This window comes from Saimiri boliviensis, chromosome 4, assembly GCF_048565385.1.
Source record: "Saimiri boliviensis isolate mSaiBol1 chromosome 4, mSaiBol1.pri, whole genome shotgun sequence".
Classification (NCBI taxonomy): domain Eukaryota; kingdom Metazoa; phylum Chordata; class Mammalia; order Primates; family Cebidae; genus Saimiri; species Saimiri boliviensis.
Window position 1 is genome coordinate 20,250,421 of NC_133452.1, and position 18,153 is coordinate 20,268,573.

The following is an 18,153-nucleotide window of genomic DNA, read 5'->3' on the forward strand; positions in this document are numbered from 1 at the left end:
AAGAGAAAGGCCAAGGCAGTAGTAGGAGTGCTTGATGCCAGGAGTTCAAGACAAGCCTGCGCAACATGATGAGACCTTGTCTTTACAAAACAAATAATAAGAAGAAAGAGACTAGTACAGTGAACCCTCATATACCCATTACTCAGCTACAACAGTCTTCAACAAATGACAACTTTTGTCTCATTTATATTCCCATCCCCTTAGCACCAAATTATTTTGAAATAAATTCCAAACGTTATTTTATACACAAGTATTTTCAACAGGTAGATGATCGAGATATGCTTAAAGTAAGTTTTCAGTTGTTTAAACCTACAACACATTGTTTACACATATGCCAGAACTCAGTCCTTTCTCTGACTTCTGTACACTCAGTGTTAGGAGTTATATCAGAGTGCAGTTATAGAATAGAGGACTAGACTGAATCTCTCTGGTCCAGCATTTCCTGTCATATACTGACTGGAATGTGAATCTCATGAAATATTATGGGAGAAAAAGTAAGGTAAGGTAAATTTGGGCAACAATACATTCTCTTCTTGTCTTGAACTCCTTGCCTCAAGTGATCCTCCCACCTGGGCTTTCCAAAGTATTGGGATTACAAGCATAAACCCCAGACCCCTGTTGTCTTCTTGTAATTGCCCATGATTATGTGAAAAAATGAGATGTCCAATTTTATGTATTATGATCCCATTTTGGTTAATAGTAGTATATGTTAGAATATTCAGTATTAATAGTGATTGTTGTTGTGTCTGTTTCCTGTGTCTTACGTAACAAATCACTATAAACCTGATGGCTTAAAACAACATAAATTTATCCTCTCATAGTTCTGGAGGCCAGAAGTCTAAAATCAAGGCATTAGCAAGGCCACTTTCCCTCCAGAGGCTCTAGGAGAGAAGCTGTCTCTTGCCACTTCCAGTTTCTGTTGGCTGCTGACATCCTTGGCTTCTGGCCTCATCACTTCAGTCTCTGCCTTCATCATCACATTGCCTCCTTCCTTTTTCTTTTTTCTTTTTTTCTTTTGAGGCGGAATTTCGCTCTTGTTACCCAGGCTGGAGTGCAATGGCGCGATCTCGGCTCACCACAACCTCCGCCTCCTGGGTTCAGGCAATTCTGCCTCAGCCTCCTGAGTAGCTGGGATTACAGACACGCGCCACCATGCCCAGCTAATTTTTTTGTATTTTTAGTAGAGACAGAGTTTCACCATGTTGACCAGGATGGTCTCGATCTCTTGACTTCGTGATCCACCCGCCTCGGCCTCCCAAAGTGCTGGGATTACAGGCTTGAGCCACTGCGCCCGGCCGCATCCTTCCTTTTTCTATGTGAATCAAATCTCCTTCTGTCTCTCAAAAGGACACTTGTAATTGCATGTGGGACTTACCCTGTTAATCCATGACAATCCCTTAATCTCAAAATTCTTAACTTAATCGCATCTGTAACATCCCAAGTTCCAGAGAAGATTAGAAGGGGGAATATCTTATTTTTTTTTGAGACAGGGTCTCACTCTGTGTCCTAGGTTGGAGTACAGTGACACAGTCATGGCTCACTGTAGCCTTCACCTCCTGGGCTCAAGTGATTCTCCCACCTCAGTCTCTAGAACAGCTGTGACTACAGGCACGCACACTGCCACACTTGGCTCATTTTTTGTATTATTTGTAGAGACTGGGTTTTGCCATGTTGCACATTCACGCTGATACCGTACTCCTGAGCTCAAGTTATCCTCCTACTTTGGCATCCCAAAGTAATGGAATTACAGGTCCAAGACAGGAATATATATACATATTTTAGATGGAGTTTCGCTCGGGTTGCCCAGGCTGGAGTGCAGTGGTGCGATCTCGGCTCACCACAACCTCCACCTCCCCAGTTCAAATGATTCTCCTGCCTCAGCCTCCCTAGTAGTTGGGATTACAGGCATGTGTCACCATGCCCGGCTAATTTTGTATTTTTAGTTGAGATGGGGTTTCTCCATGTTGGTCAGGCTGATCTTGAACTCCCGACCTCGGGTGATCCACCCGCCTTGGCCTCCCAAAGTGCTAGGATTACAGGCATGAGCCACTGTGCCTGGCTCAGGAATATCTTTTAAGAGGCCGTTATTCATCCCACTACAGTGATTCTTACTCTTGAGGAAGGTGAATTATGAGGGACTTTAACTTTATTCTACTGTGTATATTTATATAAATCCTTGAATTTTTCAATAAGGATTCATGCTGTATTTTCTTAACAGCAGAAAGAAGGGGCAAGTTACCTGCATTTCTAAGTTCAAATATTTTTGCAATACCTGCTGGTGACCAGGTTCCATTATAGGGAAATGGAAGCAAATATTTTGACAGAAGCAAAATTATGTTTCTATTTTTTTTTTCTCTCTCTCAGAATGATCTTGGAAATGGTAAAATAACAATAATAATAAAAGGATGATTAACTTGTAGTTTAAACCCAAAATAAGTGATATTAAAAGAATACCTAGATCCTATAAATGAATCGCAACCCAGATACTCAGAGAACTGACATGTAGGATTCCACAACAATGTTAATCCTTGATCATGGGGAAATAGTAGATTTAAGAAGACCTGATATTGAAAGTATCTTCACATGTCGGGCACAGTGGCTCATGCCTGTAATCCTAGCACTTTGGGAGGCTGAAGTGGGTGGATCACCTGAGGTCAAGAGTTCAAGACCAGCCTGGCCATCATGGTGAAACCCCATCTTTAAAAAATTAAAAAAAAAAAAAAGACAGTATCTTCACTTTTAGAAAGGACCAGAAGTGAATTCTGTAGACTTTAGACTGGTGAGCTAAATGTTAAGCCTAGAAAAATGTGTTAGTAAGCTGTTAAATTAATATTTTGGGAAACCTTAGAAAAGAAAATGCTTTAGGGACCAGCTTCCTTCATAAAAGCACAAGGTATGTCCATCCTAATTTGATTTATGAAATAATTACTCATGTATTATTATGTTATAGACAGAATATGTATAATTTTCAGACAATGAAAAAACTTTTTTTTTTAAAGTAGAGAAATGTGAGCTGCTTGTGATTGATTCATAACTAATTTAGCAATTGTACCATGAGATTACTGATTTATGAGGTGAAGTAATCAGGAAACTACCTCTAGTGGCTGCTACAGGGCTTTGTCCTGTCTCAGGCCTGCTGCAAATATATGTGTGTGTGTATAATTAATTTCTATAAATATAAATTTTTAAGAATTTAAAGTGGGTATATTTTTAACAGTTCTATTAACATATAATTTACATACTATAAAATTTACTCAGGCTAGGTGGGGTGGCTCATGCCTATCATCCCAGCACTTTGGGAGGTTGAGGCAGGAGGCTTACCTGAGCACTTGAACCCAGAAGTTCAAGACTAGCCTGGGCAAGATAAGGAGACTGTTTTACAAAAAATTAATAAATCAGCTGGGCAGGGTGGTGTGTGCCTGCATTCCCAACTACTCAGAAGGCTGAGGCAGGAGGGTCACATGAGCACAGGAAGTTGAGGCTGCAGTGAGCTGTGATCACACCACTGTACTCCAGCCTGGGCAACAGAATGAGACATGAGACATTGTCTCAAACAAAACAAAACAAAACAAAACAAAACAAAAAATCCCTAAGTTTACCCATTTAAAGTAGTTTTTTTTTTAAGCATATTTACAGAGCAGTAAGTCATCATAATCTAATTTTAGAACAGAAAATAAGTTCGTTTTATATATTGTGTGGTGAATTTGCTTTTTTTTGCTTAGGATACATTTGGGTATCTGTTTATGTCTGTACACTGTATAACAGGCGTCCCCAAACTTTTTACACAGGGGACCAGTTCACTGTCCCTCAGACCGTTGGAGGGCTGCCACATACTGTGCTCCTCTCATTGACCACCAATGAAAGAGGTGCCCCTTCCTGAAGTGCAGCGGGGGGCCGGATAAATGGCCTCAGGGGGCCGCATGCAGCCCGTGGGCCATAGTTTGGGGACGCCTGGTATAGAACATCATTCTTTTTGACTTAGATGTATATTATATAAATGTACTATGAATTACTTGAACAATCTTCCACTGATAAACATCTAGACTGGTTTCAACTTTTGCTGTTACAAATGATGTTGCCAAACAGACAGATGTATGTTACTGTTTTAATATAATTCTTTTTGTACCTTTAAAATAAATAAATAAATAAATAAATGATGTTGCAGGGAGCAGCCTACATCTTCACATACTTGAGTAATGTATATTCCTTTACTTGTGTTGCATTGTTCCTCTTAATTCTAGTTCAATTTATAAAGCAGATGTCGATAACCACTTTATGTCTCAGGAGTCAGTTTCAGAGAATTAAATGGCGAAGTCCACATTGCTACTAATTTAACAGAAGAAGTTGTTCTTTTTTGTTGTTGTTTTGTTGTTGTTTTAATGTAGACATGGTCTCCCTATGTTCCTCAGGGTGGTATCAAACTCCTGAGATCAAGCAGTCTTCCCTCCTTGGCCCCACAAAGTGCTGTGCTTATAGGCCTGAGCCACCATCCCCAGCCCCTGAACAAGTACTTCGATCTCATTTTTTGTTGTTTTTTTCATTATAAGTGCTGTGGTTTTGTAGTACTCACAGGATTTTGACAAATCAGAATGTATCCAGAAGAGCATGACTAGAATTAGGGAGCAGTAAAAGGAACCAGGGATGTTTAAGAGAGACATATTTATTTTATTTGTTCAACCTGTATATTTATTAAGCACCCACTATGTGCCACATCCTGTTATAGATGGTGGATGGACAGCAGTTACAAGACACACAAGGTCCTCTTCTTTCATGATGCTTTTGTTTCAGTGAGGGGAAACGGACAGGTTTCTTGATCTTACCTGTTTACTTTAACAATAAACAGGTAAGATCATTTTAGATAGTGACAAGTACTGTCAAGAAAATAAAACAGGATAATTAAGTGACCAAGGAAAACTCATTTAGGAGGTAACAGTGCTGATACCTAAATGACAGAAAGGCAATGTTTATATGTCTATCTGTAGATATCTTTATGTAACATGAATGGTAATTACATTTAATTAGATTAGAAATAGACTTCCTATAAATGATAATAAAAGTTTCAAATCCCAGCAGTACTACTTACACAATATTTTACCCAAACTCTCTGAACTTCAGTTTTTATGTCTGCAAAGTAGAGATAACAAACCTAGCTCACAGAACTTTTTGGATGGCTGGATAGAGGGTTAGACAAAAGCATCTAGCACTGGCCCATAGCAGGCCCTCATTAGGCACTGAGTGAGATTTCATAATGCTAATACAAAGAAAATATTTCTAACAATTATTGCAGAACACAAATTGAATGACTTTCATGTGTTAGTGATTTTCCTATCAGTGGGGGACATGTAAGTAGCCTTTATTTTTTTGGGTTTTTTTTTTTTTTTTTTTTTTGAGGCAGGGTGTGTTTCTGTTGCCCCTGCTAGAGCACAGTGGCGCAATCACAGCTCACTACAACTTTGATCTGGGATCAAGTGATCCTCCTGCCTCAACCTCTTAAGTAGCTGTAACTGCAAGTGTGCACCACCATGCTTGGTTAATTTTTAAATTTTTCATAGAGATGAGGTTTCACTGTGTTGCACAGACTAGTCTCAAACTTCTGGGCTCAAGCCATATGCTTCCCTTGACCTCCAAAGTATTGGGAGTACAGGCGTGAGCCACTGGTACCTAGCTTCGTAGCCAGAAGATGACTGTTCTTGAATAGAAGACAGTCATGCATTAACTGAGGGATAAGACAAGTTGACCTGAGAGCCTTTCCCTGTCCCATTGCTGATAAGCTTTCTGTCTTTAGAGCCTATTTTAGTTCATTTTCTCACTGCTATAAAGAAATAACTTTAGAATAGGTAATTTATAAAGAAAAGATATTTAACTGGCTCATGGTTCTGCAGGCTATACCGAAAGCATGATACTGGTATCTGCTCAGCTTCTGGGGAGACCTCCAGAAACTTGAAATTATTGCAGAATGCCGGGCGCGGTGGCTCAAGCCTGTAATCCCAGCACTTTGGGAGGCCGAGGCGGGTAGATCACGAAGTCGAGAGATCGAGACCATCCTGGTCAACATGGTGAAACCCCGTCTCTACTAAAAATACAAAAAATTAGCTGGGCATGGTGGCACGTGCCTGCAATCCCAGCTACTCAGGAGGCTGAGGCAGGAGAATTGCCTGAACCCAGGAGGCGGAGGTTGTGGTGAGCCAAGATCGCGCCATTGCACTCCAGCCTGGGTAACAAGAGCGAAACTCCATCTCAAAAAAAAAAAAAAAGAAAAGAAAAAAAAGAAATTATTGCAGAAGACAAAGTGGGAGCAAGGGGTTTCACATAGCAGGAGCAAGAGACAGTGAGGGGGGAGTTGCTGCAGACTTTTAAACAACCACATCTCATGAGAACTTAATCACAGTGGTGAGGATAATACCAAGGAGATGGTGCTAAGCCATTCAAGAGATCTGCAAGATCCAACCACCTTCAACATTCTCAGCAAACTGACACAAGAGCAGAAAATCAAACACCGTATATTCTCACTCATAGGTGGGTGTTGAACAATGAGAACAAACGGACACAGGGAGGAGAGCACTACACACTGGGGTCTGTTGGGGGGAAATGAGGGAGGGGCGGGGGGGTGGGGGGGTGGGAAGAGATAGCATGGGGAGTAATGACAGATACAGGTGAGGGGACGGAAGGCAGCAAACCACACTGCTATGTGTGTACCTATGCAACAATCTTGCATGTTCATCACATGTACCCCAAAACCTAAAATGCAATAAAAAAAAAAAAAAAAACGTTGGAGACTACAGTTCGACATGAGATTTGGTGGGGACACAGAACCATATCGGAGTCCTAGTTCACAGCTTGGGAAATACACTCAGGCATGTTTTTGAAGCCTAAAGGGGCCTTCTGGAATAGTGGTTTAAAAATCTTTTTAAAGCAGTGGCACAAGCCTGAAATCCCAGTACTTTGGGAGGCCAAAGCAGGTGGATCACTTGAGGCCAGGAGTTTGAGATCAGCTTCACCAACATAGTAAAACCCCATCTCTACTAAAAAATAAAAAAAATTAGCTGAGTATGATGGCACATGCCTGTAATCACAACTACTTGGGATGCTGAGGCATGAAAATCACTTGAATCTGAGAGGCAGAGGTTGCAGTGAGCCAAGGTTGCACCTCTGTACTCCTGTACTCCAGCCTGGGTGACAGAACAAGATTCTGTCTCAAAAAAAAAAAAAAAAAAAAAATTAAAGCAACAGTACCCTTCTAAAGAAATATTGAACTCTGATCTGTAAAATTTAAAATTCGATCCACTAGGTAAAGTTGGTAATGAGAGGTTACCTATTTTATTGTTTACTTAATATCTCTTGCATTTTATATATGCTTTATATGCTTACTAAAGAACTCTTTTTTTTTTTTTTTTTTTTTTTTAATTTTTACAGCTGCTACTTGGGGTATATCTATGTTATAGGCTAGGAAGTAGGCATGGAGAGATAAGTAACTTGTCCTGATCCCGGAGTAATCCTTAATGGAGTCAGAACTATAACCTGAATCTCTTAACCCCTGTATCAATGGACTTTTCCTCTAATATGCTTTATTAATCACTTTATAGCTTTCCTTTCTTTCTTTCTTTTATAGAGTTAATTATTTATATTGTAAAGAATTTTAATAGTCCTGGGGACTTCCTTGAAAGATCATTTTCACTTTTGCTCAGAAGAAAGCTCTGGATCTATCAAATAAAGAAGTCTTTCGTGTGGGCTACATATATAGATGTTTTCATGAAGAGGAGTGAAAAGCCAGAAGGATATAGACAAATGAGGCCTAAGACCTTTCCTGCCAGTAACTATACTGGCAGTAGCCGGCAAATGTTACAAGAAATTCGGGAATCCCTTAGGAATTTATCTAAACCATCAGATGCTGCTAAGGCTGAGCATAACATGAGTAAAATGTCAACTGAAGATCCTCGACAAGTCCGAAATCCACCCAAATTTGGGACACATCATAAAGCCTTGCAGGAAATTCGAAATTCTCTGCTTCCATTTGCAAATGAAACAAATTCTCGTAGTACTTCAGAAGTTAATCCACAAATGCTTCAAGACTTACAAGCTGCTGGATTTGATGAGGTAAGAACTTTTAAAGACAATGGATTCTTCTTACCTTATGCTACATAACATTTTTGGGGTGAAAACATGCCAAAATGTTTTCTTTAAGAGAATTTAACCGTGTATACAAATTTACATATTCTATCAGCAAAGAATGTTATGTTTATAATTCCATTAATTATTATAACAAAATAATTGTTATTTCCTTAGTTTCTTCTGTGATATGTATCACTAAATTCTGGAGTTTCTGGAATTTAAAAGGCCAGGTCATGAAGTCAGAATGGAAGTGCAGTTGAAGAAAGCCACAGGTGAGGGTAGGGGAAAGACATCTGTTTGTGTGAAATACAATGATGAACTAAGTGTCTGTTGGGGAAATGATAGTTCCAAGAATATGAAATTTAACTTCATAGTAGAGAGAAAGAATTGTAGTTATGGGTTTGTGTAAGCAGTTGTGTTCTCTGGCCCAAATCTTAAATTTACAAAAACTAAGAAAATTTCACTTCAGGCTAACTATACCAAGTCTTTAGTATTTATCTTCAGAATTCATTTTGAAATTTTTTCATAATCCATATATTGAATGATTTTGTTTAGATTATCAATGAAATTTGTTTCTTACGATAACATACCTTGTGAGCATGAATATTTTAGATGTCAGGAGCCATTTTAGATAAATATTGGCAATGTAAAATATAATTAAATGTGAATAATCAAAAGTTAGGCCGGGCATAGTGACTCACACCTATAATCTCAGCCCTCTGGGAGGCTGAGGAGGGCAGATCACCTGAGGTCAGAAGTTTGAGACCACTCTGACCAACATGGTGAAACCCTGTCTCTACTAAAAATACAAAATTTCCCGGACATGGTGGTGCGTGCCTGTAATCCTACCTACTTGAGAGGCTAAGGCAGGAGAATCACTCTGCCTCCAAGAGGCAGAGGTTGCAGTGAGCTGAGATCACACCATTGCACTTCAGCCTGGGCGACAAGAGGGACACTCCATCTCAAAAAAAGGGTTAATTACATTTTTCACAATTAAAGTAACATGTTTTCCTGATTGCAAAAAATATTACCTATTCTCTCAACAATTTAAAAGTATACAGAAGAAACTGAAAATTACATTTAACTTCACTGTATAAAGATAACTACCCTTAAAATTCCTTCACCGTTTTTGTTTTTTGTTTTTTGTTTTTTGTTTTTTTGAGACAGAGTTTCGCTCTTGTTACCTTACCCGGGCTGGAGTGCAGTGGCACGATCACAGCTCACCGCAACCTCCGCCTCCTGGGTTCAAGCAATTCTGCCTCAGCCTCCTGAGTAGCTGGGATTACAGGCACGTGCCACCATGCCCAGTTAATGTTTTGTATTTTTAGTAGAGACGGGGTTTCACCATGTTGACCAGGATGGTCTTGATCTCTTGACCTCGTGATCCACCCGCCTCGGCCTCCCAAAGTGCTGGGATTACAAGCTTGAGCCACCGCGCCCGGCCCTTCACTGTTTTTTTTTTGTTTTTTTTTTTGAGACGGAGTTTCCGCTCTTGTTACCCAGGCTGGAGTGCAGTGGCACGATCATGGCTCACCGCAACCTCCGCCTCCTGGGTTCAAGCAATTCTCCTGCCTCAGCCTCCTGAGTAGCTGGGGTTACAGGCACGCACCACCATGCCCAGCTTATTTTTTGTATTTTTAGTAGAGACGGGGTTTCACCATGTTGACCAGGATGGTCTCGATCTCTTGACCTCATGATCCACCCGCCTCGGCCTCCCAAAGTGCTGGGATTACAGGCATGAGCCGCTGTGCCCGGCCTCCTTCACTGTTTTTTTGTGGGGATTTTGTGTGTGTGTGTGTGAGACCAAATTTCCATATATATCTGTATTTAATTTAAAAAGTGAGAACCAGGCTGGGCGTGGTGGCTCAAACCTGTAATCCCAGCACTTTGGGAGGCCGAGGCGGGTGGATCACGAGGTCAAGAGATCGAGACCATCCTGGTCAACATGGTGAAACCCCGTCTCTACTAAAAATACAAAAAATTAGCTGGGCATGGTGGTGCGTGCCTGTAATCCCAGCTACTCAGGAGGCTGAGGCAGGAGAATTGCCTGAACCCAGGAGGCGGAGGTTGTGGTGAGCCGAGATCGTACCATTGCACTCCAGCCTGGGTAACAAGAGCAAAACTCCGTCTCAAAAAAAAAAAAAAAAAGTGAGAACCTGAGCAGGCACACCTGTAATCCCAGCACTTTGAGAGGCCAAGGTGGGCGGATCACGAGGTCAAGAGATCGAGACCATCCTGGCCAACATGGTGAAACCCCATCTCTACTAAAAATACAAAAATTAGCTGGGCGTGGTAGCACGCACCTGTGGTCTCATCAACTTGGGAGGCTGAGGCGGAAGAATCACTTGAACCCAGGAGGTGGAGGTTGCAGTGAGCCGAGATTGTGCCACTGTACTCCAGCCTGGCAACAGAGCAAGACTCTGTCTCAAAAAAAAAAAGAAAAAAAGTAAGAACCAAAGTATGCATTATAGCAAAAGATTTAAAAAGGGAGATCGACAACTACACTGTAAGGAAAAAAAAATTATTTCTGGCACATTCTATTTACCTATTTGATTAATATTATTTTCTATCATTTTTATGCTTAAGTATTCTAAAAATACTGGATTTAAACCGGAAATAGAGGAAGAGGAGGGAAAGACATAGGATGTTTTTCTGGTTAGTATTTAGAGGATTAAAGAAATGGCTTGAGTGAAGATTGTCCCAAGCACTTTCTTCCTAATCCCTTAGCCAAAAGGCAAAGAATAATTATTGATCTTATTTTTTCCTTTACATTTGCTAAGCAAAGAGAAGTTATGAAATCACATAGCTATAAAAGCCCCTAGTGGTAATGTGTTATGTCAGTTAAGTCACCCAGTAGCATGTACTTAGGGAGCTCTTATGTGTGCACCTCATCCAACAGTCAGGATAGCAAGTTGTACCAGATGTGGCCCATACCTTTAAGGTAATTAAAAGTTTTCTTTTCTTTTTTTTTCTTTTTGAGACAGAGTCTCACTCTGTCACCCAGGCTGAAGTGCAGTGGCATGATCTTGGCTAACTGTAACCTCTACCTCCCAGCTTCAAGCGATTCTTCTGCCTCAGCCTTCCGAGTAGCTGGGACTACAGGTGTGCACCACCATGCCCAGCTAATTTTTGTATTTTTAGTAGAGATGGGGTTTCACCATGTTGGCCAGGATAGCCTCGATCTCTTGACCTCGTGATCCACCTGCCTCGACCTCCCGAAGTGCTGGGATTAGAGGCGTGAGACACCATGCCTGGCGTAAAAGTTCTTTCTAATAAAGACAGTTTTAAGAATTCTAAGGCATTGGTCGATGCTCTCGTCCTTATTGGTAATAATAACAATAATTGGTTTGTATTGCAAAGATATTCTTATGCTTTTTTTTTATTAAATTTCTACTACACAAATAATATGTTAGCTTTATTATAATTACACATTTCAAATTGTCACGAGATTGCTTTATGAAAGTGTTTAGACATTTATCATTCCTCATTTGTCCAAATAATGAAGTATGGTGTTATTTATACCAATGGTGATATAAAGAATCTGGCAGTCTACTCGTACTTCCTTGAATCACTCATTCTGGTAGCATCCCATGATATTGTAGAGTTTATCTTGTTCAAGATCGTAACTTGGTATTTCAGAATTGTTATCTAGTTTTCACTTCATTCTTTTTTATCATTTCAGAAACCCTAACCTACTCCTTTTAATTAGCTATGCCAAGTTCAAGATAGTGCCTTTATTTTTTTTTTGATAATATGTTTCTGATGACCCTGTAAAATTAAAAACTCAAATATTTCAAGATTAATTTTCTAATAGGAATAAATGTTAAATAGGATTGATGCATTCTTGGAGCACATAATACAATCACTGGGGTATATTTTTGCTTATAAGCATGAAAACCAAAAGCATAATTATGTGGACATATTTTCTTATCACATAAGACTTCTGGCCAGGCGCAGTGGCTCACGTCTGTATCCCAGCACTTTGAAAGTTCAAAGCAGGTGGATCACTTGAGGCCAGGTGTTCAAGACCAGCCTGAGCAACATGGTGAAATTTGTACAAAAAAGTACAAAAAATATTTGTATAAAAAATACAAAAAAAAAAAAAATTAGCCAGGCCTGGTGGCACATGTGTGTAGTCCTAGCTACTTGGGTGGCTGAGGTAGGATAATTGCTTGAACCTGGAAGGCAGAGGTTGCAATGAGCTGAGATCACGCCACTGCACTCTGGCCTGGGCAATAGAGCGAGACTCTGTCTCAAAAAAAAAAAAAAAAGACTTCTAGCTGGGTGTGATGGCTCACGCTTGTAATTCCAGTGCTCTGGGATGCCAAGGCAGGAGGATTGCTTGAGCCCAGGAGTTCAAGTCCAGCCTAGGAAACATAGTGAGACCCTGTTCCTACAAAAAAAAAAAAACTTTTAATCAGCCAGGTGTGGTGGCATATGCTGGTAGTACCCAGCTACTCAGGAGGCTGAGGTGGGTGGATCACTCAAACCCAGGAGATGAAGGCTGCAGTGAGTTATGGTTGTACCACTGCACGCCAGCCTGGGCAACAGAGCAAGACCCTGTCTCTAACGGAAGAAAAAAAAAAAAAAAACTACCATTCCAAAGTTATTGATTTGAACATGCTCTTTTTCACACTGGCACTAACACCTCAACTTGATGAAAGCTTGATTGATGTTTTTACAGATGTAAAAAATAGTTTAAAACATAGCAATAAATATTCAAACATAAAGGTTAGCATAGTAATCACCAAAATCACAAGGCTGAAATTCCAGTGCATTTAACAAGAATATGGGCCAGGTGCAGTGGCTCACACCTGTAATCCCAGCACTTCAGGAGGCCGAAGTGGGCGGATCACTTGAGGTTAGGAGTTTAAGACCAACCTGACTAAGAAGACAAAACCTTTTACATATCTAATTTAAAAGTATGTAAATTAGCCAGGCATGGTAGCGGGTGCCTGTAATTCCAGCTTCTCAGGAGGCTGAGGTAAGAGAACCACTTGAACCCAAGAGGCAGAGATTGCAGTGAGCTGAGATCATGCCACTGCACCCCAGCCCGGGCAACATGGAGGCTCTGTCTCAAAAAGAAAAAAAAGAAAAATGATTCCTACAATATTGGTAAAGGGTAATGGGTGCTAATTTTCTTACCAACTGAGGTGTTACTGCTGTGTAATAATAGCAGAAATACATATACAGTTCACTTGACCAGTTTTAAAATTAAACACTCATTGGTGAATTTTAACTTGGCTAATTTTTATTATTTTACATGTGCACATATTTGATTTTAAGAAAAACCCAAATAATGCTTTAAGCAAGATAGTGATTCAGTTTATATAATTATCATTAGCTCAGTGTCTTAAAGATTTCAGAGCTTAGGATTCTTATGAGTCCTTTGAATTTTACTTCTTGGTGGCAACATGCTGTAGCACAGGTATCATATCTGTTGCCTAGGAAGCAGGATCTAGGAAGGACCTGTATCTGGATCAGGCAGGCATGGCAAAAGTTTTATGGCAACCGTTGCTTCTTCCAACAAAATCAGTAACTTTTTCCAAGAAAGGGAGAAGGGACCTTAGGTAAGCAATAAGTTCTTACCACATCCTTTCTTTGGTTGTTCTCACATTCTTCTCTAATCATTTCACATAGGAGGATCATCTGTCAGTAGCCTGTTCACTCAACAGTCTTACTAAGTCATTTCTCGTTTAAAAATGTCATTTGAAATACTGAATCTTCTAGGACAAGTAAGTAGTTGCCTCCCTCTTGAAAAATGCATGTCAGCATACTTTCTGCATGATAGTGAATGATTTATGTTTACATAAAACACAAAGTTCAAGGAGTGGAAGAGAGTAGCCAACATTTTAGCTCCAGGCACTGTGGTTGGTGCTTTACATGTTTTCTTACTTAATCCTCACATCAACTCTGTGAGCCTATTACAGGCAAAGAAACTGAGCCTCTGAAATGTGAAATAACTTGCCAAGTGTCACACTACTTTACAGAGCTGCTAGAACTCAAACCCACATCTGTCTGATTCCAAATCCTGTTATTTTGATCATATTATATAATGTCCTAAAGTCTTCATCACATAATCATATACAGGCTAAGTATCTTCTTTTGTCTTATGTTTGCATCCCTGTAATATAGTTCTCTGAAAACGTAATCTCTAAGAGGGTAAGAACCAGAACTACTATATACAATGGCAATATGCTTAATAAAATACTTCAATGATACAAAAAAGTTGGTTTTTTTTGAGATGGAGTTTCACTCTTGTCAGGCTGAAATGCAGTGACATGATCTCGACTCACTGCAACCACCACCTCCCGGGTTCTCCTCCCTCAGCCTCCCAGATAGCTGGGATTATAGACATGCACCACCATGCTCGGCTAATTTTGTATTTTTAGTAGAGCCTGGGTTTCACCATGTTGATCAGGCTGGTCTTGAACTACTGACTTCAGGTGATCCATCTGCCTCAGCCCCCCAAAGTGCTGGGATTACAGGTGTGAGCCACGACGCCCAGCCCAAACAAGTAGTTTCTGATATTTTGATTGCTACCTTTTTAACAATCTGATTGTCTGTGATTGTTATATAAGAATTAGAAATTATCAGAATCATGTTGCTATGATTGTACCCAAAAAAATTAATCCTAATTCAAGCCAACAATGGTGTGTTGAAAAAAATAAAAATTTAAGAAATTTAAACTTTTTCATCCTAGGAGGAAATAGAAATATGTTACATAAAGGTGAAAATGCTAAAGAAACATTTGAAGACAAAAGAAAGAAACATTTGGAAGATTTGAGGATTTTGTTTTGTTTTCTTTTTTTTTTTTTTTTTTTTTTTTTTTCAGGACAGCATCTCTCTCTGTTGCCCAGACTGGAGTGCAGTGGTAACCTCCACTTCCTGGGTTCAAACAATTCTCATGTCTAACCTACTGAGTAGCTGGAATTACAAGCATGCGCCCACATGCCTGGCTAATTTTTAATTTTTTTGCAGAGATTGGGTTTCACCATGTCGGCCAGGCTTGTCTCAAACTCCTGGTCTTAAGTGATCTGCCCACCTCGGCTACCCAAAGTGCTGGGATGACGCAGTGCTTGAGCCACTGTGCCTGGCCTGTTTAAGTTGAGATTTTGTGTGAGGTTTTTAGTAGCTACAAACGAAACATTAATATTATGGTTTGGGGTCCTGTTCTTCGTAATTGTGGATTTCTGTAGTGGAACTCATAGTGTTCTTTCCCTTGTGTTACTTAAAGTAAGATTTTAATTTTGTTTCTTTTTTTTAAACTTCATATTAGGATATGGTTATACAAGCTCTTCAGAAAACAAACAACAGAAGTATAGAAGCAGCAATTGAATTCATTAGTAAAATGAGTTACCAAGATCCACGACGAGAGCAGATGGCTGCGGCAGCTGCCAGACCTGTTAATGCCAGCATGAAACCAGGTGATTAATCAAATATTTTATTTTCTCATCTCTTCTTATACTGTATAGTTTAAAAATATGGAAGTCTATCAAATCTTTGTTCTTATAAATAAGGAAAGCATCCCAGTAAATGAAAATCTCAAATTAAGATAACGTTATAATGTTACACTAAAATGAATTTAAGGATTTGGGGCCCTCACGTTTAAAAGTTAATAGGTAATTCAGATAAGCAGCAGTCTTAATTGAGATTTATTTGATTGGTAATACTGCAACTCAAATACATCTGTTTTCTCTCCAAATCCCATCATTCAGACTACTCTTTTTTCTTTTTTCTACATTTTTTTTCATATTATGAGAGTAAAATACTATCAATGTAGAATATTTAGAAAACAAAATGTCACTGTTAATAACAATATTTTGGTATATTTTGTTTCCCAGTCTTTTCTCCTGTGGGAAACTGGAACCAGTTTATCTGGGTATATTTTAATTCTTACCGCTTAAGCAAAAAATGGGATCATACTAAAACCTGCTTTTTTCACTTAAATATACCATGTATAAATTTACTTATTAAATTTTCTACAGAATAATTTTAATAGCCACATTAAAATAGACTTATTTGCTGAGTACAGGGGTTCATATCTGTAATCCCAATACTGTGGGAGACCTTGAGGCAGGAGAATCGCTTGAGCTCAGGTGATCCTGCCACTATACTCCAGCCTAGGCAACAGCTAGACCCTGTCTCAGAAAAAAGAAAAAAAGATGTATCATATACTTTAATCTCCCATTTTTGGATTCCTTTTTTATTTACCATTATAGACAGCACTGCAGTAATTATTCTTACAGCTAAATCTTTGTACATACTTAATGATTTCTTAAAAGTAAGTTTTAGAGCCGGGCGCGGTGGCTCAAGCCTGTAATCCCAGCACTTTGGGAGGCTGAGGCGGGTGGATCACGAGGTCAAGAGATCGAGACCATCCAGGTCAACATGGTGAAACCCCGTCTCTACTAAAAATACAAAAAATTAGCTGGGCATGGTGGCACATGCCTGTAATCCCAGCTACTCAGGAGGCTGAGGCAGGAGAATTGCCTGAAGCCAGGAGGCGGAGGTTGCGGTGAGCCGAGATCGCGCCATTGCACTCCAGCCTGGGTAACAAGAGCGAAACTCCGTCTCAAAAAAAAAGAAAAAGAAAAAAAAAGTAAGTTTTAGAAAACTTAAAAAACGTTAAGGCTTTTCATAGATACTGCTGTCTAGAAAGGTAGTACCAATTTATAATTTTTTTATTTTTTATTTTTTTGAGATGGAGTTTCACTCTGTTGCCCAGGCTGGAGTACAGTGGCACCGTCTCACCTCACTGCAACCTCCACATCCCAGGTTCAAGCAGTTCTCCTGCCTCAGCCCCCCAAGTAGCTGAGATTACAGGCATGAGCGACCAGTCCTGGCTAATTTTTGTATTTTTAGTAGAGACAGGGTTTCACATGTTGGCCAGGCTGGTCTTGAAGTCCTGACCTCAAGTAATCCGACCACCTCAGCCTCCCAAAGTGCTGGGATTACAAGCGTGAGCCACCACGCCCGGCCAGTAGTACCAATTTATATTCTCCCTATCAGTTTACTGTGAGAATGTCTGTGTTTGTAAAGCCTGGTTATTATTTTTGTCTCTTTAATGGTTATGGAAACACCATCTTATTTTACATTTGCATTTCTTTGATCACTGCATTTGTTTATTGCTTATTTTCTTAATTGCCACTTTACCTCTTTTAATTTTGTCTTTGCCTTTTTTTTTTCTTGAGACAGAATCTCGCTCTGTCACCCAGGCTGAAGTGCAGTGGCTCGATCTCGACTCACTGCAACCTCTGCCTCTCAGGTTCAAGCGATTCTCTTGCCTCAGTCTCCCAGTAGCCAGGACTACAGGCACACACCGCCACACCCGGCTAATTGTTTGTATTTTTAGTAGAGATGGGGTTTCACCGTGTTGGCCAGGATGGTCTGATCTCCTGACCTTGTGATCTGACCACCTGAGCCACCTAAAGTGCTGGGATTACAGGCGTGAGCCACCACACCCAGCCATAAATCAATTCTTAAAAGACAAAGACAGGCTTGGCACAGTGGCTCATGCCTGTAATTAATTCCAGCACTTTGGGAGGCTGAAGTGGGCAGATCACGAGGTCAGGATTTCGATTCCAGCCTGACCAACATGGTGAAACCCCATCTCTACTAAAAATACAAAAATTAGCCAGGCGTGGTGGCATACACCTGTAGTCACAGCTTCTCGGGAGGCTGAGATAGGAGAATCGCTTGAACCCAGGAGGCAGAGGTTACAGTGAGCCCAGATTATGCTACTGCACTCCAACCTGGGTGACAGAGCAAGACTCTGTCTCAAAAAAAAAAATTGTAAGAGGACTGTAGTCATTCTTCTTATTCAGTAGATTTTTATTGGTCAGCCACTGTTTCAGGCTCTTTGCTCTGCATTGGGTAAGTTCTTGCCCTTTTGTGGAGCTTACATTCTGTTAAGGGAGATCAGATAATCACACAGATATGTATAGAATTACAGCTATATATAGTGTGAATGAAGAGAGGAAAGTTACGTGGTACTGTAGACTCATATAATAGTGGATATTTTTCTGTTTTGTTTTGTTTTGT

General features: G+C 40.0%; 1 protein-coding gene across 6 annotated transcripts in view; it reads left to right on the forward strand.

Moving 5' to 3' along the window:
• Positions 1–18,153, forward strand: part of LATS1 (large tumor suppressor kinase 1) — a 56,247-nt gene that overhangs the window by 7,487 nt on the left and 30,607 nt on the right. For 2 of the 6 annotated variants that reach the window (XR_012517156.1, XM_010331426.3), the window contains exons 2-3: positions 7,610–8,094; positions 15,389–15,536. Coding sequence is in view for 5 of the 6 variants with exons in the window: in XM_010331426.3 (XP_010329728.1) it covers positions 7,750–8,094; positions 15,389–15,536 (493 nt within the window). In the remaining variant the exon portion in view is untranslated. Of the gene's footprint in view, positions 1–7,609; positions 8,095–8,294; positions 8,382–10,189; positions 13,845–15,388; positions 15,537–18,153 lie in introns of those variants that run through there. The other 4 variants (XM_074397285.1, XM_074397286.1, XM_074397287.1 and 1 more) reach the window with 4 other exon arrangements.